The 19,991-nt window shown below is 38.0% G+C and overlaps 2 protein-coding genes across 2 annotated transcripts; both read left to right on the top strand.

Moving 5' to 3' along the window:
- The first annotated feature begins 2,019 nt into the window (after nt 1-2,019).
- On the top strand, nt 2,020-7,780 carry LOC139714410 (cytochrome P450 2J2-like). The gene is made up of 6 exons (XM_071626119.1): nt 2,020-2,120; nt 2,920-3,179; nt 3,718-3,869; nt 4,622-5,232; nt 5,730-6,057; nt 7,523-7,780. The coding sequence occupies exons 2-6, from the start codon at nt 2,956-2,958 to the stop codon at nt 7,699-7,701; spliced, it is 1,494 nt and encodes a 497-aa protein (XP_071482220.1). The 5' UTR covers nt 2,020-2,120; nt 2,920-2,955; the 3' UTR covers nt 7,702-7,780.
- Nucleotides 7,781-14,226: 6,446 nt separating this feature from the next.
- On the top strand, nt 14,227-19,507 carry LOC139714409 (cytochrome P450 2J2-like). Its single transcript, XM_071626118.1, has 5 exons — nt 14,227-14,562; nt 15,712-15,863; nt 16,317-16,927; nt 17,490-17,817; nt 18,321-19,507. The coding sequence occupies exons 1-5, from the start codon at nt 14,336-14,338 to the stop codon at nt 18,497-18,499; spliced, it is 1,497 nt and encodes a 498-aa protein (XP_071482219.1). The 5' UTR covers nt 14,227-14,335; the 3' UTR covers nt 18,500-19,507.
- Nucleotides 19,508-19,991: the final 484 nt, after the last annotated feature.

Here is a 19,991-nt window from a genome sequence, read left to right as displayed (position 1 = left end):
ATACGGTACAAGTCTTACCATTATTTCTATGATACCAAATCATTATCACCATCACCATTATCATTGTTATTCTTTCATTCGGCCACAATTCATACAAGAAAAAATATAGTCAACAAAATGCTCTCTTGACCCAGTTTCATGTATGAAATGAAAGTGACATTGCTCTCAAAATAGAATGGTGATCATGTTAGTAACCGATGACATGCTTGGTACCAGTGGTAAAAGGTCGGGTGACCCCTTCGTGAATAGAGAAACGTCCAAAAAGGGTTCAAGCGACCTTTTATTAAAGTAACCAACATCTGATCCAGGTGCCACACTTCTGTCCCGAAATTGAGCCATGGTGGGCATAGTTTATGACAAAGGAAATACTCAAATTCCGCTCTGATCACCTGATCACATGACTTTCAGGGGAGTTTATCTGATTCCAGCAGCGACTTTGTGCGGTGGCAAAAGTCTTCGCGCAGCTATTATATTGTGTATATCCTTCGTGTCTGATCCTTCGTATACTTCAGTAGTCTCCGTGTGTGGTTCGGGCGTCATCATCGCATGTGACCTTTTGCATACAGGCATCGGACTTGTTTTGGCTGTTGCTTGGGTTTTGACCAAGTTTGGGGCAATTTTGCACCAAATTGAAAACTCCACATTCGTATTGCCATCTTGTGTCAATTTCGGGGCAATATGAGGCACCCTAATGCAGACATCTTCCCTGTTGACAAGGCCTGTATTTTCCACACAGTCACAGACGAGACAAGCTGTCGATAATAATAATGTCTTATTTACCCATGGGTAGCCTCTTCAGTGTTGCCACTGCTCTACCATTATTACTACCTTAGCGTTGCCAGGTACCCATTTATACACCTGGGTCGAGAGGGACATAGTGGGTAAAAACATCTTGTCCAAGGACGTAAGCACTGGGCGGGATTCGAACTCGGGTCCTCCGATCGGGAGTCGGGACTCTTATCCACTGTGCCACAGCGCCCCCACGATAGGGAGATATTATGAAGTGATGCCGAGTGAACGCGACAGCGAGCGATAGGCCTTTTTGACATTGGGTTTTTTCCTGATTGTGTAGTCATGAATAATATGGAAAGCTGTCCTAATGCAAATATACAAGCAGGGATTCAATTAACCATTGTCCATTCTCGACACAACTGATTAACAACAAAGCAAGCAAAACAAAACAAAACAAAACAAAATAAGCAAACACTCGATAATTTGTCATTTTAGGAGTGAGGTCAATAATTAGCTTGACATCAAAGTGAAAAATATAAGAAGATTTCGAACATCAATCATGCATTATAAAAAGTTTTTAACAATTTGCCTTGGATTTAGAGATAATGTAGAGTGAAACATAACAGAAAGCTCCACTTTCGTTGGTTTTAATTCAACCCGAGTATGTCTGCCAATGGATTTGTGTCATGGCTAATACTAATTTGACTAACACACTGAACAGTCGGTGCGTATTTACGTCGATGAAGAGCAATTTTGTCATTCATTTACAATAAACAAACAAACAAACAAACAAACGAACTCAACTTGACTATAAAGAAAGCAAATGTGAATATGAATAATATAGCTTTGATGACGGTTTAACGATACAACACTTCTAACATTGTCTAAAGCTCATTTGTTTTGTTTTGTTTCCTTCGTACACCTATTGATTTTATTAACGAAATCTTTAAAAAAAGATTGTTGGAAATCTGCAAACACAGTAACTGTATCAAAGAGGCACTAGGTGAGCTCCTCCTTGGGTGTATATTATGAGGTCATGTGTGATGATGGTAATTTTCCTTTATCCTCCTATAGTCATGCTGGCGATGGCGTGATAAAGGTAATGATAATAAAAAGGCCAAGTTTACAACGAATCAATATGTTCGTTTGCAGAGACTTTTATACGTCGAATCATACTATTGGCAAACTGCAAACATTTGGTATTTGATCAGCAGGGAAATGAACGTCTGAAATTTTGAATCACCAGCTCAGAGTATACTGATCTTTGAATTAATGGACGACACGATTGAATGATATAAAAGTATGTATACAGACGAAAATCTACATTTCAAGCAACGTGAGTTGGCTAAAGCCACAAACATCTGTGGGAGTCTGATCGCCTCAGCTACGTGAGTGTAACCTCCATGAGTTCGCTTGTAGTCTTAATTGTGTATAAAAATACGAAATCTTAATTCACTGTATCATTTAAAGGACAAATTAATCTTCATATATATGTTGATTGAGTAAATGCAGCAATATTAGTAGAACACATCAATGAAAGTTTAAGGAAAAATCGGACAATCCATTCAAAGGTTATGAATTTCTAACACTGCAGGATGAGAAAGCTACTACCAGGGAGGTGGGAAATCCCTGTTACTACAGTGCTTGATGTCATGCGTAGAACGACATAATGAATATATGAAGAGAATTTCACAAAAATTTACTTGTTGAAAACAGTGCACATTACATCTACTTGTCACTGACGTATGTTGAGGGTGATCATTCTCCCTACCTTCTGAAAGAGGGAAGTCAAGTGTTCTTATATTATGCGAGAAAAGTGAAAAAAATATACGTTGAATTTTCTTTATCATTTTCTTTATATTGGTGTACACAACAGTAGAATGTGACGTCACAAGCTGTAGTAGTCTTTTCATCCTGCAGTGACTGAGCAGAAACTTCAAAAATTCATAAATTTTGAACGAATGGTTCGATTTTACTCTCACTGATATGTTCTACTAATACAAGTGTAATATTGCTGCTTTCACTCAATCCATCACGTGCCTATGAACTTGTCCTTTAACGTTGCCAGAGCTGGCATAATATCTATACTTTTTTTGTTTTGTTTGTGAGTTTGGAAGGGAACTGCCAGCAAAAAATGTGAAGTACTTTTTTGTTTGTATGTTTCTTTCTCTTTTTTTAACCTATCAGGTACCTTATATAACTTTGGCTATCACCATTGTCACTATGCTCGACATCGCTCTCAACGCCTTGTCCGATTTCGGATACAGCGGTCTTCTTTTGGTCACCATCACTTTTCTCGTCTTGACCCGGGTATTGAAGACTGACGGACAGCAGAAGTTAAACCTTCCGCCTGGTCCCGGGGGCTTGCCGTGGCCGATCAACTACCTGATTGGATTTATGAACATCTTTCAAAATACAATCATCGTGATCTACAATCTCTCTAAGAAGTAAGAAATATTCCATTTCAGCATGTTTTTTTTTAAACTCTGTTTCTTGTTAACGCAGAACTCTTCAAAACAAACACAACAACAGCAACAACAACAAAAACTACAGCAACAACTATAGTTTCTCAATTTTCGATATATATATATATATATATATATATATATATATATATTTTTTTTTTTTTTTTTTTTTCGCCTGGTAGGAAATCCTGCATAGTTTGTGAGGAATGACGAACCTTCGGGGTAACAAATTGTAACCATTATTGTCATGATTGTTAATTGTCAATAGCCAACAACTATAAAACTCAATTCGGTTTTCCCACATCTCTAACCCCCCTCTCCATCACCTGATCTATGGTGTGTAGGATCTGTGTGTAGGATCCTATGGTATCTTGACTTGAGTTACCATGACAAGATTGATAGCGCTGCATCCAACACATCATGATAATGATCTTACACCACAATAATGACTTCATGACCACCATGTACGATTCTAGTAAATTTGATTCAATTCCACATCCTTAACGTTCATTGTTTAAAGGTACGGGGACGTCGTTTTCCTGAACTTACTGGAGAGGAAAATGGTTTTCTTGGCCAGCCCTGAGCTGGTAAATGAAATTCTTGTCAAACAGGCTGACGTCACAACGGGAAGGGAGCCGGATAAAGAGCTTTGGTCCGTGCTGAACTACAGAGGTAATTCTTTTTACAAATCGGTGATATTAAAGTCTGTGGAAACGACATGCTCATATCGCTGGCCAGAGCTGGCCGGGGTGGGGGTGGGGGAGGGGCGGACAATACATAGGAATTCATAGGGTGTATAACCACTTGGGCCCCACTCTTTTTTTTTTTAACCCGGAAGTGGCGCCAGAACAAAATAGAATGTGGTTATATGGTTGAGCTTTTGTCGATTGCAAGTTGCACCAGACGCTTGTAAGACGTGTGTGTTTTTTTTTTGTTTTTTGTTTTTTGTTTTGGACTTGTCAGCTGAGAAAATCCGAAAGTGGCATTAGACAGGACGTTGCGCTGAAGACCTCTTTTCCCCTTCTTCTTCTTGGTTGAAGAAACACGGAAATGGCATTCACCAGAAATGTAAACTACACTCATTTTAAAAACGTGGCGCCGACCATGCTCAAAGAACTGGACGCAAGCTTTCGTTGAGAATATGAAATCAATGCGCAAATAAATGTTCTTTGTATAACGTTTCCGTAGTGTTGGAGTTACCCAAAAGCTATGAATTGTTTGACGCCAAGAAGGAAGAAATCGCACTTGTCCACTCGTTTAATTAAAGTTGAATACGATTAGAGTTCTATGTCTAAACTAATGCATGAACGCAAAGAGTGTAGTAAAGGAGAGGTGCACATAATAAAAGAATACCTGTAAAAGACCATGTTCCTCTGTATTCATTTATTACCAAATGGTCTACACGGCACTCGTCCTCGATACAGGTGGGGTGGTCTTCTCGGAGGGCGCAGATTGGGTCGACCATCGGCGGTTCGGTCTAAACGCTCTGCGCAATTTCGGCATGGGGAAGAGGAGCTTGGAAAGTCGCATCAACGAGGAAGCGCGCATGCTGAAAGACGTCTTCTCTAGCAAGGGTGGTGCCCCACTAGACCCACATGCCAACTTTGTGACGGCCATCTCAAACATCATCTGTGCGATCACCTTTGGTCACAGGTTCGAGTACTCGGATCCTGTGTTTCAGAAATTCACACAGTATCTGAACGACGTGGTCGCCGAGCCACCTGGCGTTTTCAAATTTATGCCGAGCTTCCTCTACAATTCGCGCAGAACCAAGCTCAAGGCCCTTCAGGAGTTCATAATAGACGATGTGAGAGAGCACGAGAAGACCTTTGACCCGAATGACGTGAGAGACATCATTGATATGTACATCAGCCAAGTACGAGAGTTGGAAAAGACGGGTCAAAGGTCGGAGCTGAGTATGGAGAAAGCATGGTCCATCGTCTTTGATTTCTTCATTGCGGGGACAGAGACAACATCAACGACGATGACCTGGGCGATTCTCTTCATGGCTGGTTATCCTGATATCCAGAAAAAGGTAAGTTTTGTATGAAGTCATATAATTCCTTCCTTACCCCGCATTGACCCATCGCTCACCCTTCTTTACTTCAACTTAGTTAAAAAGACCATTTTGTGGTACGACATCACGTTACCCGTAGAAAGTTGGAGATCATAACAGAACGAATACGCACGTAAATCTGACTGTGGCAACACAACCTTTTCAGTTTTCTAATTCTCATTTTTTTTTTGTAAGGATATTTTCAAAGTAATTTATAGGGGAAATTCTAATGTATAAATTCAAAACTTGGCATTTAATGAATCCATCAAAAGAAAAGACTTCCTTTTTTGGGGAGGGGGCAACAGAAACATGATCTATGCTTTTTCCAATTCTCTGAATCATAAAGAAAGACTCCATAAAAGACTTTGCATGATTTTTGTAAGTATTAGGTAGTGTTATGGGAGAGCAGAAGAACGAGCTCATGGCTCACCCTTCGCATATTATAATGAACTTTACCTCCAAAAACCAATTCACAGGTTGTTGCGGAAATTAAGCGGGAAATCGGACTCGACGCAGCACCTTCTTACGAGCATCAGAAGGCAATGCCGTACACCCAGGCAGTTCTGACAGAAATTCTGCGATTTCGACCCATTGCTCCTATCGGTGTCCCGCATCGAGCCACGGCTGATATTAAGATCAAGGACTACGACATTCCAAAGGGAACAAACATCGGGATGAACATCTTGTACATCCATCATGACCCCAAATTGTGGGGCGACCCGGAAGTGTTCCGACCTGAGCGTTTCCTGTCTAAGGATGGGAAATCTTTTGTGAAGCACGACGCGTACATGCCCTTTGGCGCAGGTGAGATGGAGCATTCTGGTTTTCGGGAATATCACAATTCTGTTAAATCATTCATTACCACCAGCAACGGTTCTGTCTAGAATATCATTGGTACTTTAAGGAAATTGTATTTTGATTTTCAAATAGCCAGAGCAAGCCCCAGTTTTACTGTATTCTCTCACGATTAGTTTGAAGGGGTTTTTCTTTAAGAATGTCACCCTGTAAACAAAGATTATAAGATTAAGATGCTACTATTCATTTTATGGTGAGTTGTTGATTGTTCCGTCGTCATCGTTGTGGCAGTTGATAACAGTTCGTTATTCCGAAGGGTCATTAATGGAAAATCAAATAAGGTTAGATCGTTCGAAGGTTCTCTATTCCGAAGGTTTTTTATTTTGCGAAAGTCAAATATGGTTCGTTAACCTAACTGTTCGTTTCTAAGGAGGTTTGTTTTTCCGAAGGTTCGATAATCTGAAAATGAAGCAACGGTCGTTATTCCGAAGGCGCGGTCATCCGAAAATAATATAAGGTTCATTATTCCGTAGGCTCGTTGATCCGAAAATGATATCAAGTTCATTTTCTCAAGGTTCGTTAATTCGAAAACAACGGAGGGTTCGCAATATCGAATGTTCAGATTAACAAATCTTATTGTTTTCATTTTCAGATTTACAAGCCATCAGAATAGCAAACATCGTTTTATTTTCGGGTAAAAGACTTTCGGAATAATGAACCGTGAGATTAAGGAACCTACGGAATAACTGTCCAGATTAAAGGGATGGTATTAATTTGGTGAGAATGGGGTATTCAAATGTCAACTTTTCGCGAGATGATGAAAAACCACTTATGAAATATTCAAGATCATACCATTCTAAGAGGAATTCAAAATTAAATTGATAAAAGTCAGGTTTGGAATTGCTGAGATATCCAAAAAATAAAAACAAATCAAAGTTGTCCTATAAATAACAAATGGGTCACATCTTTTGTCGAGACCTCTTTACTTTTGCACATCTTAGCTATTTCACAACCAATTTTCATCAAATAAACTTCAAATCCCTTAAGAATTGTATTCTCTTTCATATTTCATGATGGGTTACTCATTATCTCATGAAAAAGTTTGGAAACATGAAACTCCATCTTAAACCACAGACGATAGAGTTCCTTGTAGCCAAACTATACCATCCCTTAACCCAGTTTCATTGTCAGATTTACAAACGTTATAGGTACAGGGAATTTGTGCTTTTTGGAACAACAAACCTTATTCCATTTAACAAACATTTCGAATAGTTCAGAACGTTTTGGGAATGTACCCCTAACAAAAATAAATATAATATGCATTAATTAAAAAAATTATGAGAGATAATACAGGAGTAACAAAGACAAGGACAGAAATATTGACAAATATATAGATTAATACAGACCGTAAATATGAATACATTAATTCATTGGCCATTGAATACAGTAATTGATCGTTGTGATTGATTTACAGGTCGTCGCAAGTGTCTTGGTGAGCAGCTGGCCAAGATGGAATCATTCCTCTTCTTCACCAACGTCATGCAGCGGTTCAAGGTTTCCCTTCCCCCGGGGGTCAAGGCTGACTATAGCTTCGGTCACCGTGTCACTACCCTCCTCCCGAAGCCCTACCAGGTCATCTTCGATGAACGCTGAACGGGTGTAACCATGGCAACATCATCAATGGAAGTACAAGAGTGTACACCAGGAGACTGGACTGGATGGCATCAGAAAGACTCGGGGAAAATGCATCTTTAAAGTCGCTAGGTAATTATTGCTGGTATAAAACATAGCTATTATATTCCCATTCCTATAAAGAAGGCTCCTCAACTTTCTTATCATACGTTAAAAGTAGAACAAATTGGTATGAGGAACAATAAGCATAGAATTATTTTCTGGGGGGAAAAAGGATCAAGATAAGCGTACAAAACGTGAAATACGAAAGTCTGAAATCTGCCTAATATAGCGTAATATTCGTGTCTGACGGATATCTGCAAACGAATGATTTGCTTAGTGAGCACCAGTCAGGCTTTAGGCCAAACAATTCCACCATGACTGCCTTGCTTACCACCACTGAAGACTGGCTTGATAATATGGACAAAGGCAACTTTGTTGGGATAGTAACCTTGGATTTAAAGAAGGCTTTTGATACAGTAGACCATGGTATCCTCTTAAAGAAATTACGTATGTATGGTATCAGTGATGTTGTTGTTGAATGGTTCCGAAGTTATCTTACCAGTCGCACACAATGCACTATCATCAACGGTGTACAATCTAGTCCACGGACAATCACATGTGGAATACCACAGGGGTCAAATCTGGGCCCTTTACTTTTTGTTCTATACATAAACGATTTGCCTTTATCTGTAAAGAAATGCAAGGTTTCATTATACGCAGATGACACGTGCCTGCACTACTCGTGTAGTGATGTGAAGAGATTGACGGGCGTTTTAAATGAAGAATTGGTGAGAATACATAGATGGTTGACCAGAAATAAGCTCGCTCTTAATGTTACAAAGTGTGAATTTCTTTTAATTGGGTCAAGAAAGAAGCTCAACTCAGTGGAGCCACCATGTATTAAGATAAAGGACACTGTTATTACTCGTGTTTCAAATTGTAAATATCTGGGTGTGCAAATTGATCAGTATTTAGAGTGGACAAATCACATCGATTCATTGTATAAAAAATTACAAACCCTTTTATATTTGTTAAAAAGAATTCGACCTTATATAACAGAGCAAATGGCATTGATTTTCTATAAAACTATTATTCAAAGTAGGATTGATTACTGTAGTATAATCTGGGGAAACGCGGGGAAAATACGTATTGATAAAATTCAGAAATCATTAAATAGAGCATTGAGAGTTTCTATGAATGTAAAATGGAGATTTTCGAGTGAAGCATTATTTGATTTGATACAAACAAATGCAAAGTTAAAGATAGATACATTTATTGAAAGAAGTGATAAACAGTTATTGTATGTGATGTATAAAATTGTAAATAGGATTATGCCACAAATTGTATGTAATTTATTTCCATTTAAGCAGACTACTTACATACTGAGAAAAGGAATATGGAAACTAGATGTACCACACCCAAGAACTAATTTTAACAAACGTAGTGTAACATATCGAGGCGCTAAATTATGGAATAATTTATCAGATGATGTAAAGCAAAGTGTATCTTTTCTTACATTTAAACATAAGGTGGATAAATTATATACGTAGTAATTGTTTGCATTGAACTGTAACACTGTGCATTAATTGTTTTCCTTTGTTTTTGTTTTTCAGTATCTTAATTCTCATTTTCTTTATGTAGTATGCATGATTTCCTATGATTTGTTTTTGTGTGTCTGTTTGTTTGATTTTTGTATTTGATTTTTGCTTTTTTTTAATACTTTTTTTAAAGTTTCCTATACTATGTATAAAATGTTGTATTTTGTAATTGTATGATTTTTTTACTTCACGGACTCACAGAAGAACAGCCATTGGCTGAAGTGAGTGACCCGTGGTGAAATAAAATAAACTCAACTCAACTCAACTCAACTCTGACGAATTTGGTCATAATTATCATTTTTCGTTATAAAAAATCGTATTTGTAAAAATGTTTATAAGGCTGTGTAAGTAGATAGAGCTTTAAGCTGCGTATATAGCACTGCCGATGATTGATATGTCGCTCCATTCACGTCACATCGTTTTTAATGTCTAAATCTATACATATACGCATTCTTGCTCTTACGTGCTTTTCGGCGTGAACGTTATCAGTCATTGTCAAACTCTTGCTTGTTTCTGAATCATAATATATGAAAACGTTTCTCTATCTTTCTTTTCTCTTCTAAAAAGTTTTTACTTCTAAAAGTTCTGTAACAGCACCCTCCTCGTTGAAAGAATCAGACTTCACTGGGTGCCTTTGAATACTCTGTACTACCCCAGCAAATGAATAACCTAATATCAGCTGCATCAGTTGTTGTATTTTATGCTATGGTTATACCATATACACACATTAACAGGAACGTTTTAAGAATTTCTTGCATCGAGTCATTTTTTATTGCAACTCTTCGACAAATTGCCCATCATTGTCGTCGATTGGTAAGCACTGATTATTCATTGATATACTAGTATATAGATATGATTATAAGAAAAATGATGGGCATACATACTCGGGCTGAACGCAAAACATGTCTTTATAACTGCGATATACTCTTTTATGCAGATTACTAGATTTTGATATCAAAATTACCTCTGTTCTATTCCATTATGAAAAACCATGCACACCGTCGAATGATCAGTTGATGTATGAAATATGCAGCTTCTAGACTTCCACTTTAATCATCTCTATCTCATTGGATATCAAATATCCATCGTGTTTAACAGTATTTTTTCTCTATGTTGTAAATATCGTTAGAGTAAAATTTAACACACTCGTCTCTGTATAGATACGAATCCCATTTAGATCTTTATCAATCTGTCTATTTTTCGTGTGAAATATATTTCACTGCAAGCAGAATGTATACTCTTAGGGACATATACCTGGATTTAAAAAAAGAAAAAAAAATCTTGTTGACTTGTTACCGTCATATGTTTAAGATTTAAGCAAGGTTTTTGAATAGACCCTCCATTTTCATTCCCATCCGTATTTAATTTGTGCTATGCGTATGTATGAAAACAATAATAAAAACCCAATTATGTTTTCTTCATTTTGATACTCATTATCCCATATATTTTGTAAATTAACGCGGTTTTTTATTGCAATTGTTACAAATATATTCTGCTTATTCACTAATTATACATAAGTTTTCTGCTTATTATTTTGATGGAAATGAATATAAATTTGAAATTTCAATTAAGCGATGTTATTCCTCCTGCACTTGTACAATGAGTGCTCATCCATCATTATGGTAGAAAATGAAAGTATGCCCACAGTTCTAAAGCATAAAGTAAAATACAGAAATTAGGCATGGTTAAAGGGGAAATCAAGTCCAAATATATAAGTTAGTTTGGTAAAAAAAGGGTGAAATCTTACAAGTTCAACTGCAAAAAAATTGACTGAAATCGGATGAAAATAAGAAAGCTATGTAATTTTGAAGTTTGCTAATTTCTGCAAAACAGCTATTGTACAGTGGATATGAATATGCAAATGAGTAAGCTGACCATGTCATACCCTCAGAATTTTCCATTGATTGTGTACAAAAAATTATGAAAATTCAATGTTTTGTCATTGAAGTCTGAAACATCATGTTATTCCTAATTGAATAACTTCAGAATAGCGATCAGTTTGATATATCAGGATTTGAGCATCGGGCATAATTGCGTTTGAATGAAAAACTGGAAATTTCAAAATCTTATGTACAAACTATATGGCAAGTTTCAAGGGGATGAAATGCTCAATTTTCCTTTTGCATATTTATATTAACAGTTCAAGAACTAAAGCATTAGCGAAACTTCAAAGGGTCATATAAAACCTTATTTTTCACCTGATTTCGATCAAAATTTTACCGTTGAACTCGTAATATTTTACTTTTTCTCACCAGACTAATTATATTTGGATTGGATTTCCCCTTTAAAGTGAAATGATTGCCATGATGCCACTGCCAGGCAAAAAAGAAAAAGGAGTTCTCATCCAAGGACCAAACAATACACAATACCACATAATTTTGTTGACTCTAGCTTCAGAGGAACTTGGCCTCCTTTTCACATCTTTTTGTTGACACGCGGTATTGAAAAAGTTCTGTATATATTAACTTGTTAGAAAAACACCTTATGATCTGTCATGCAGTTTGACTATTATTTTTTCTTTTGTTGGCACATTTCTAGCTCTTTATGAAAGTTACAGTCTGTTGCGATTATTCGATACATGGGACGGTTTCATTTGAAGATCGAACCTTGAACTAAAATACACTTGTAACACCGGCGTCACGTAATGTACAGATTTGCACGTTAGGGCGTCTCTGTCTGGAAAAAAAAAAAAAAGGTCGCGTGAACCTATTGCCGATGAAAAGGTCGCGCGACCTCCAGATATTAGGGTATCGTTTCATGATAGTTGCCAGCCCTGACAAGTTGTCAGTTTCTGACAACTTCAATGAAATCCTTTGTTTTGATTAGCTGACGAGCTCTGGTCACTGATTGTTACTCTGTTGATTGTAAGAGACTGACAACTTGTCAGGGCTGACAACTTTCATGAAACAGTGCCCCGAGCTCTCCCTCCAAAACTTCATGCCACTGTGTACCTTCTTACAATTTAATATGCTAGTTTTTATGTTATATTCTCATTTTCAGTGGAGGTACATACTATCCGAGCACTGCTACACAAGCAGAATGGTAATTATCGTTATCCCTGTGTAAAGGGTTCATTATACATGGCTCGACACTAACTTTTTTGTTTGGTGGCCCGATGGGGCCGCCAATATCCTAAATTTCAAATTTTTGGTGGCCCGAGAGAAAAAAAAAAACATTAAAAGTCCTTTTTTTAATGAGTCAAATATTTAAGATTTATGATAGTAACAATTAGAAGTTGGGCATATCTACTCATAAATAAACTTCAACAAACTTGCAACACTCACTCTCAGGCATTCATTCAGTCCTTTTCATCCATCCTTTGAACAAATTTAACTGCTAATTTCCGGCGCAAAAAGTTAAGAATTTATTGACATACTTTTCAAAAAATGTTGGTGGCCCGAGGCGGGCCACCAAATTTGCCTTTTTTTTTGAAATTTGGTGACCCGACTTTCATTTTTGGTGGCCCCGGGCCACCGGGCCACCGTTAGTGTCGAGCCCTGATATATATATATATATATATATATATATATATATATATATATATCAACAGTTCTGTAAATTGTCATACATTTTCTCGGTTCTCCTCCCAGAAATGCCTCCTTTTAGCCAATTAGTGTTGCAATGTGAGTATTGCCCATAAGCAGTGAATGTAAATTAAACATTGCTTTCAGCAAGACTTTCCTCGTTCCTATGTCTTGTACCTCCGTAAAATCGGTCTAGCGACGTAATTTCCCTGAAGCGTTTCCCAACTTCTCAAAAAGATGAATAGATAAATAAATGAAATAAAACAGAACTAACAAGATTGTCGAATTGGAATACAATCGTTTTGTAATAGGGAAAGAAATACTCTTCGACGTCTTAAGTTTCCTGTATGGCTATTAGATTGATTTTCGGCTAAAAAAAATGCAAGGAAGCAACATTTACTGCAAAACAACAACAATGCACCAACATCACAGATATTTTATAATCTAATATACACCATCAGAATCCTCACATCCACTATCATCACCACCAAACGACAGCCAATACTGCGACTCTTAATGCACACTACAAATCGTATCTACACAGCAGCAGCAGCAGTAGCAGCAATAACAACAACAACAACAAAATGCAATAAATAAAGATGCCAACAGCCAGAAAAAAAATTGAACTACTACAATTGATTTGACATCACTACAAATATCAACACAACCGACATCAAAAGTGTCATTTCCACTGTCACAACTATCAACTAATCGACAACTCTACACAACTATCACCACCCCTATCACGACCAAACCATCCATCGGTACTTACATGATATTAGCATGAATATGACTCCAATCAAAGTTCAATTTTCTGTAGGATGATATTTAACGATTTCGAAAAAAAAATGTTGCACTGAACGATTACTACTAGTTTAATATTTCCAAATACAAAAAGAAAATTGTAATTACAGATACAGTGCTTTGGATTGAGAGGTCATGCGACCTTTTTGCAAGCACATTTTTATTTTTTTTTTCCCTTGACGCAAGCGTTATTGAGTGTCAGCATTGTCCAAGGCCGTTACCTTCAGCCAACACTCGTTTGTCTGTTGCTTAAGTTGGCAATCTTCCCTGGGAAAATAGCCTGACGTATAGATATTTGACCACATTGTGTATTTGAGCTGAATCATTCTTGGATAAAGCAGAGAGAAAAAAGGAAAAAAAAATTCAATGTTTGTTTTCCTCGGCGTGATGTCAACATAGTTTCAGGGCATGCTCTGAGTGCTCGGTACGAAGTTGTCGTGTAATTCTTTCTATTGGTGGATTGTGATCATGTGACTTCTTGTTGGCCTGAGGTTGAACTTTATGACCACTTTTTCACAATCCGTGGTGCTCGTATAAGAGGCTAGATGCAAAGTGGGTGACAAACACTAGCTCTGCCACAAGTTCAGGTAAGAAAACAGATCGCTTTGTCTGCAAGCTGATCACAACTACACATTAAGGGGCAAGTCGAAAAATACTGCTCTTACCATCGCCATTATCGTCTTCATCATGATCAACCTCGTGATCAACGCCTTGTCCGAAGTCGGGCAGACCGGTGTTCTGTTGGGTGCCGTGTTTTGCCTCGGCCTGAGTTGGATGCTGAGGAGTACCAAGAGTCGTCGACGCTTCAACCTTCCACCAGGGCCTTCAAACCTCCCCTGGCCTCTAAACTACGTCTTCGCCATCACCAGTATCTTCAAGAACCCCATCAAAGTCATCTACAACCTCTCCAAGAGGTAAGGATTCAACCAACAAATCACACTCTCCTTGTTATATGAATATTGTTGTCGTTTCATCAAAGTTAGTGCAGTGGTTCTAATCATTATCATGAACATAACAACATAGGCTACTTGATTATTAGTCTAGATTTGAGTCTGCTCTACTTTTTGTGATATCTTCGAGATCACAATAAGTAGAGATCACAACATTCATTAATAACAACTCATTAATTTTCACCTTATAGTGAGATGAGCATTGTTTTGAAACGTTCGTGACTTTCCCGTCAGATTCGTCAACCTGCAGCACAAACTTGTGATTACAACAAGACCGGCGTCACGCTTTTAAAAGTGGTTGTGTGTGTGGGTGTGTGGGGGGGGGGGAGGGGGAAGAGGTGGGGTTGATATTTTTGTTGCCACTTCCAGTCTTCTTCAGCTGACAAGCATATAGGGAAAAAGCCTTACCTTCCAGGTTTCATCGGCTTGCATTGGCTCGATCGTTAACGGGCCGTTAACGATTGCCCCGTCACTGTGCAGGCATGCTAGCCTGGAAACATTGCACTTTACACATTACTTGACTATGAGACCGTTCCAAAGCAAATAATTTTCACACAACAATAATAATGTACTCTTAAATGAATCCCACAAGGATTGGAACAATCATCACCCAGCATTCCAACTGATTCCCACTGATCAGTTAGTAGCCATCCCCTTTATGTAAGTAAATGAATATAGGACATATTTCAGATTTTCCAAAATTATTCAATCTTATCAGCAGAAATATTAAAAGAATATCAAATTTGGGGAAAAAGCCACATTACTTAATCCCTCATAAATCCACAGTGTATTTCAAATGTAAACATTATATATAGCTCGTTTGGACAGCCTTTTAGCGAGAAAGAGAGAGCGAGATAGAGAGATGGGGGTGGGGGTGTAGGAGTTGCGGCTTAAGGCACTCCAAAGTACATGACCATGAAATCATAACGGTTAAGTCTTGTGTATATTTGATGAAGTAATAAATCTTGTTTTACATCGTTTTTGTATATCATGATATACATCAAACTTTGCAAACAAACTTATGTGACGTAATGATACACAAATTAATGAGTCTCATCTCGTTGCTATTGTCATTACATTAGATTATATCGTGAAATGTCTTATCTCTCATAGGTATGGGGACGTTGTGTACTTCGACTTAGGTGACCGGAAAATGGTATTCTTGTCAACTCCCGAACTAGTAAACGAGATTCTCGTTAAGAAAGCTGACGTCACAACGGGAAGAGAACCTGATCGAGAACTTCAGTCAGTCTTGAATTACAATGGTAAGCTCTATTTTCCTGGCATTGAAGTAGATTTTCTTCATTTCTTATGAGGTCTGACTACTCTTGATTGTAATTGTTTCTCTATTTCTTGTCTTCCTCTTACTGTGCCAAACCAATCGTATCTGAAATCTACCTATTATTTACATAATTAGCCGTGGCCAGTAGGCAGAGGCCAATAAAAGTTTGTGTCGGGCCACCATATTTATCTTTTGGTGCCACGATCGGGAAGCTAAGACTCAATCAGGGATTGTTACTTTTGTTTTGTTTTGTTTTTTCGGCCCACTTGACCTAGGCCTACTTTGTATGTTTTTCGTTACCCCAAAATTTCAGATTTGAAGATTTAGTGGTCCGGACACCAGGCCATCAGACGAAACGGTTAGTGTTGAGCCTTGCTATATGTCTAACTATCTACTCGAATTACCTAATCCTCTTTCATCTGTACTTCTTAATCAGGTGGGGTGATCTTGTCAGAGGGTGAAGATTGGGTCGACCATCGTCGATTCGGCCTAACAGCGCTGCGCAGTTTCGGCATGGGGAAGAGGAGCTTGGAAAGTCGCATCAACGAGGAAGCACGTATGCTGACAGATGCCTTTGCAAGCAAAGGTGGCGCCCCGCTAGACCCGCATGCCAACTTCGTGACGGCCATCTCGAACATCATCTGCGCAATCACCTTTGGTCACAGGTTTGAATATTCAGATCCAGTGTTCCAGAAACTCACTAAGGACATGAATGACGTTGTTGCTGAGGAACCAAGTATTATCAAGTACTTCCCTGCTTTCATTCCAAACGGGCGGAGAAGGAAACTGCGCTCAATCCATAACTACATGAACAAAGAAGTGAAGGAGCACGAGAAGACCTTTGACCCGAATGACGTCAGAGACGTCATCGATATGTACATCAGCCAAGTACGCGAGTTGGAAAAGACAGGTCAAAGGTCGGAGCTAAGTATGGAGAAGGCTTGGTCCATCGTCTTTGATTTCTTCATTGCGGGGACAGAAACGACATCGACAACAATCACATGGGCGTTGCTCTTCATGGCTGCTTATCCTGATATCCAGAAAAAAGTGAGAAATAAACTGTTCAAAACGTAAATTCTGTTTAAACCGCTGCAATTTTACTACCAATGGTCATAGTTATAATTGTCATGAAACTGAAAACATCTGTTTGCTTGCAGACAAAACAAATTGCATAATGAAACAATGAACTAAGAACGATTTCTCCCCCAAATTGCACAATGCAACGAAGATCGATATTCTTCAGGTATCCAGATGTCATAATCTGTGCAATGTATAATTGTTGTTTACAGACGTTGAAACCGAGTAATTTTAAAGACAGTCTTGCAGACACTAATTATGTTGCTACTGGCCCATATTTTATTATTGCATTTTTGAAGACGTCAAGGCTTCTGAAATTTCAACTTCAAATTTCCTTGAACTTTCCAGCTATATTCCTTTAAATTTGGAACAGTCTCTTAGTGACTCACCAAAATTATGCACACCTATCATGCCGATAGTTGTTATTTCTTTTGAAGCGAATTTAGGTTATCATTTAGCATTTTTGAATGATTAACGGCACGGAGCAAGACATGTGAGATTTTCAATCAAAATATGAATGTAACATTTACAGGTCGTTGCTGAAATCCAACGAGAGATCGGATTTGACTCACCGCCGTCATACGAGCATCAGAAGGTTATGCCGTACACACAGGCAGTTCTGACAGAAATTCTGCGATTTCGACCCATTGCTCCTATCGGTGTCCCGCATCGAGCTACGGCTGATATGAAGATCAAGGACTACGACATTCCAAAGGGAACAAACATCGGGATGAACATCTTGTACATCCATCATGACCCCAAAGTGTGGGGCGACCCGGAAGTGTTCCGACCTGAGCGTTTCCTGTCCAAAGACGGGAAGAGCTTTGTGAAGCACGACGCATTTATGCCCTTCGGTGCAGGTGAGCATGACCTTTGCCCTATGAGGATGAACGTGATACATTCATCTCTTTGAAGACATTGATTTCTTAAATTCCATTGCAAATTGCAGAAGAAAAACTAATAAAAAATATACCTTTCCTGTTTTGTTTTGTCAAATATCCTACCGTTGTATAGACTTCTTCTTTAATCACCCCTGTAAGAATATAACGATGCCCGGTATGGAAGTGCAGTTATAAGATCCCGAATTCGAGTTCGAGCACAGTGCGTTTCTGCACTTACGTTTCAAAAAGATGGTACCAATGCTATTAGAGGAGATGCTAATGGGTCCTCGGAGGCGATACTGTAATGCACCAGCAAGAGACCTCTATGATTACAACATAGTAACCTTTTACTTTATAGCTTTGACAACTATTATTTGTAGTTTTGTAGTAACATTAGTAGTTATAGTTGTATTACCATCATAATCACTATAAGTGCGTTTGTAGTGTTGGTTGCTGAATATATTGTTGTCTTTGATTGACAGGTCGTCGCAAGTGTCTTGGTGAGCAACTGGCCAAGATGGAATCGTTCCTCTTCTTCACCAACATCATGCAGCGGTTCAAGATTTCCCTTCCCCCCGGAGCCAAGGCAGACTTAAGCTACGGTCACCGAACAGTCACTTTGCTCCCGAATCCCTACAAAGTCCTATGCGAGGAGCGCTAAGCAACAGCTGCTCCCAGTGGACGAACAGACCTTTACCACAGGTGGACAACAGCAACAAGAAGAGAGGATCGCGGTCAACAGCAAAGACAATAAAAAATAACAGTACTTAATACTGCAAAAGGGTCTTCAATATGATATAAGATTTGATGAAATATTCGAAGGTGATATGTCTCGGTCAAAACGGCGCAATTCTAATGATGTTACGATTGTGCAACACATTGTGAATGTTGCTCTTTTTATGGAACGGTTTGAATGTGTGTTTGAATGATGCATTTGAAATGACTTCTTTCACAGATCCGATCCTGTATGATATTTTACTCAAAGATGGTTCCTCTAAATGTAATGTTATGTTTGTTTATGTTGATACGTTCAACCAATTTTCCATCTGAGTGTCAGGCCCCTTATGATATCTACACGAGTGTAATATGCACCATGAATAATTGTTAGATAAGCTGAATAGGAACGGTATATGAGATACATAATGCAACTGCACTATTCTTCATTGAGAGTGCAAGCAGTGAAATCAAGATCATTTTCTTTAGATTTCTTTTTTACTTTATCGTAATTATAAACATTCATACAATTCCTGGAAATAATGAGATAGACGATTTAGTTTTGAATCATGATGTTGCTCATTTTGATCGAATTACAGGGAAATTGTTTCAGAATACTTAGTACACACCTTAATTTGTCGATTACATATCTTTACTTTGTATGCTTTTTCATTGATAGTACCGTAGTATGACATTTCAATTTCAATATCAATTCAATAGTTTATCTATTTCCATCAAAGAAGAAAAAGAAAACACGATTCAAAGCGGTACAAGTTGTCAATTTGACTTTGATTCATCTAATAACGACAGTTCGTCGAATACAATATAAAGTATATGCACGAATGATGATATTGTCATGGTAACAAAAGATGTAGGTAATCATTACGACGGAAAAGAGTGTTCCAATTAAAAAAAAAAAGCTTGTGGAACGTGAAACACTGGAATGAAAGCAACGATACCACCAATATACCAATGAAATGTATTCATATTTAATTCATCTATGTACAATTCTACATGTGCTCATTGATATGTGACGTTGATGATACAAGCATACTGTGTATAATAGTACTTACGATGATTTTAGAATGTTTACAAATAAAAAATATTATAAGATAGCAAAATAATGGCACAGACACTGTGTATATAGACTTGCATATCAGGAAAATGTGACCAAGAAGGAAGATATGCACGCGGCCACACAAAACAATATACCGACAACTACAACAAAACACAGAAATAACAGAAATGAAGAAAATGCACACACACAGTTCCTCGACAAAGAACCAGGAAAGAGGAGCAGGGAAGAATGATGCAAGAAAAGGAAGAGGAAAGAAATGGAAAAGGTCTGTGGACACGTACGCTGCACAATCTCAAGGACAAGTAAAAATATGGAGGATTTTTTCATAAACGTAATTAACTGGTATATGCAGAAAACATAT

This window comes from Diadema antillarum, unplaced genomic scaffold (assembly GCF_040938485.1).
Source record: "Diadema antillarum isolate AM-2024a unplaced genomic scaffold, OU_Dant_1.0 seq00002265_RagTag, whole genome shotgun sequence".
NCBI classification, from domain to species: domain Eukaryota; kingdom Metazoa; phylum Echinodermata; class Echinoidea; order Diadematoida; family Diadematidae; genus Diadema; species Diadema antillarum.
This window is presented reverse-complemented; position numbering and strand designations above follow the sequence as displayed.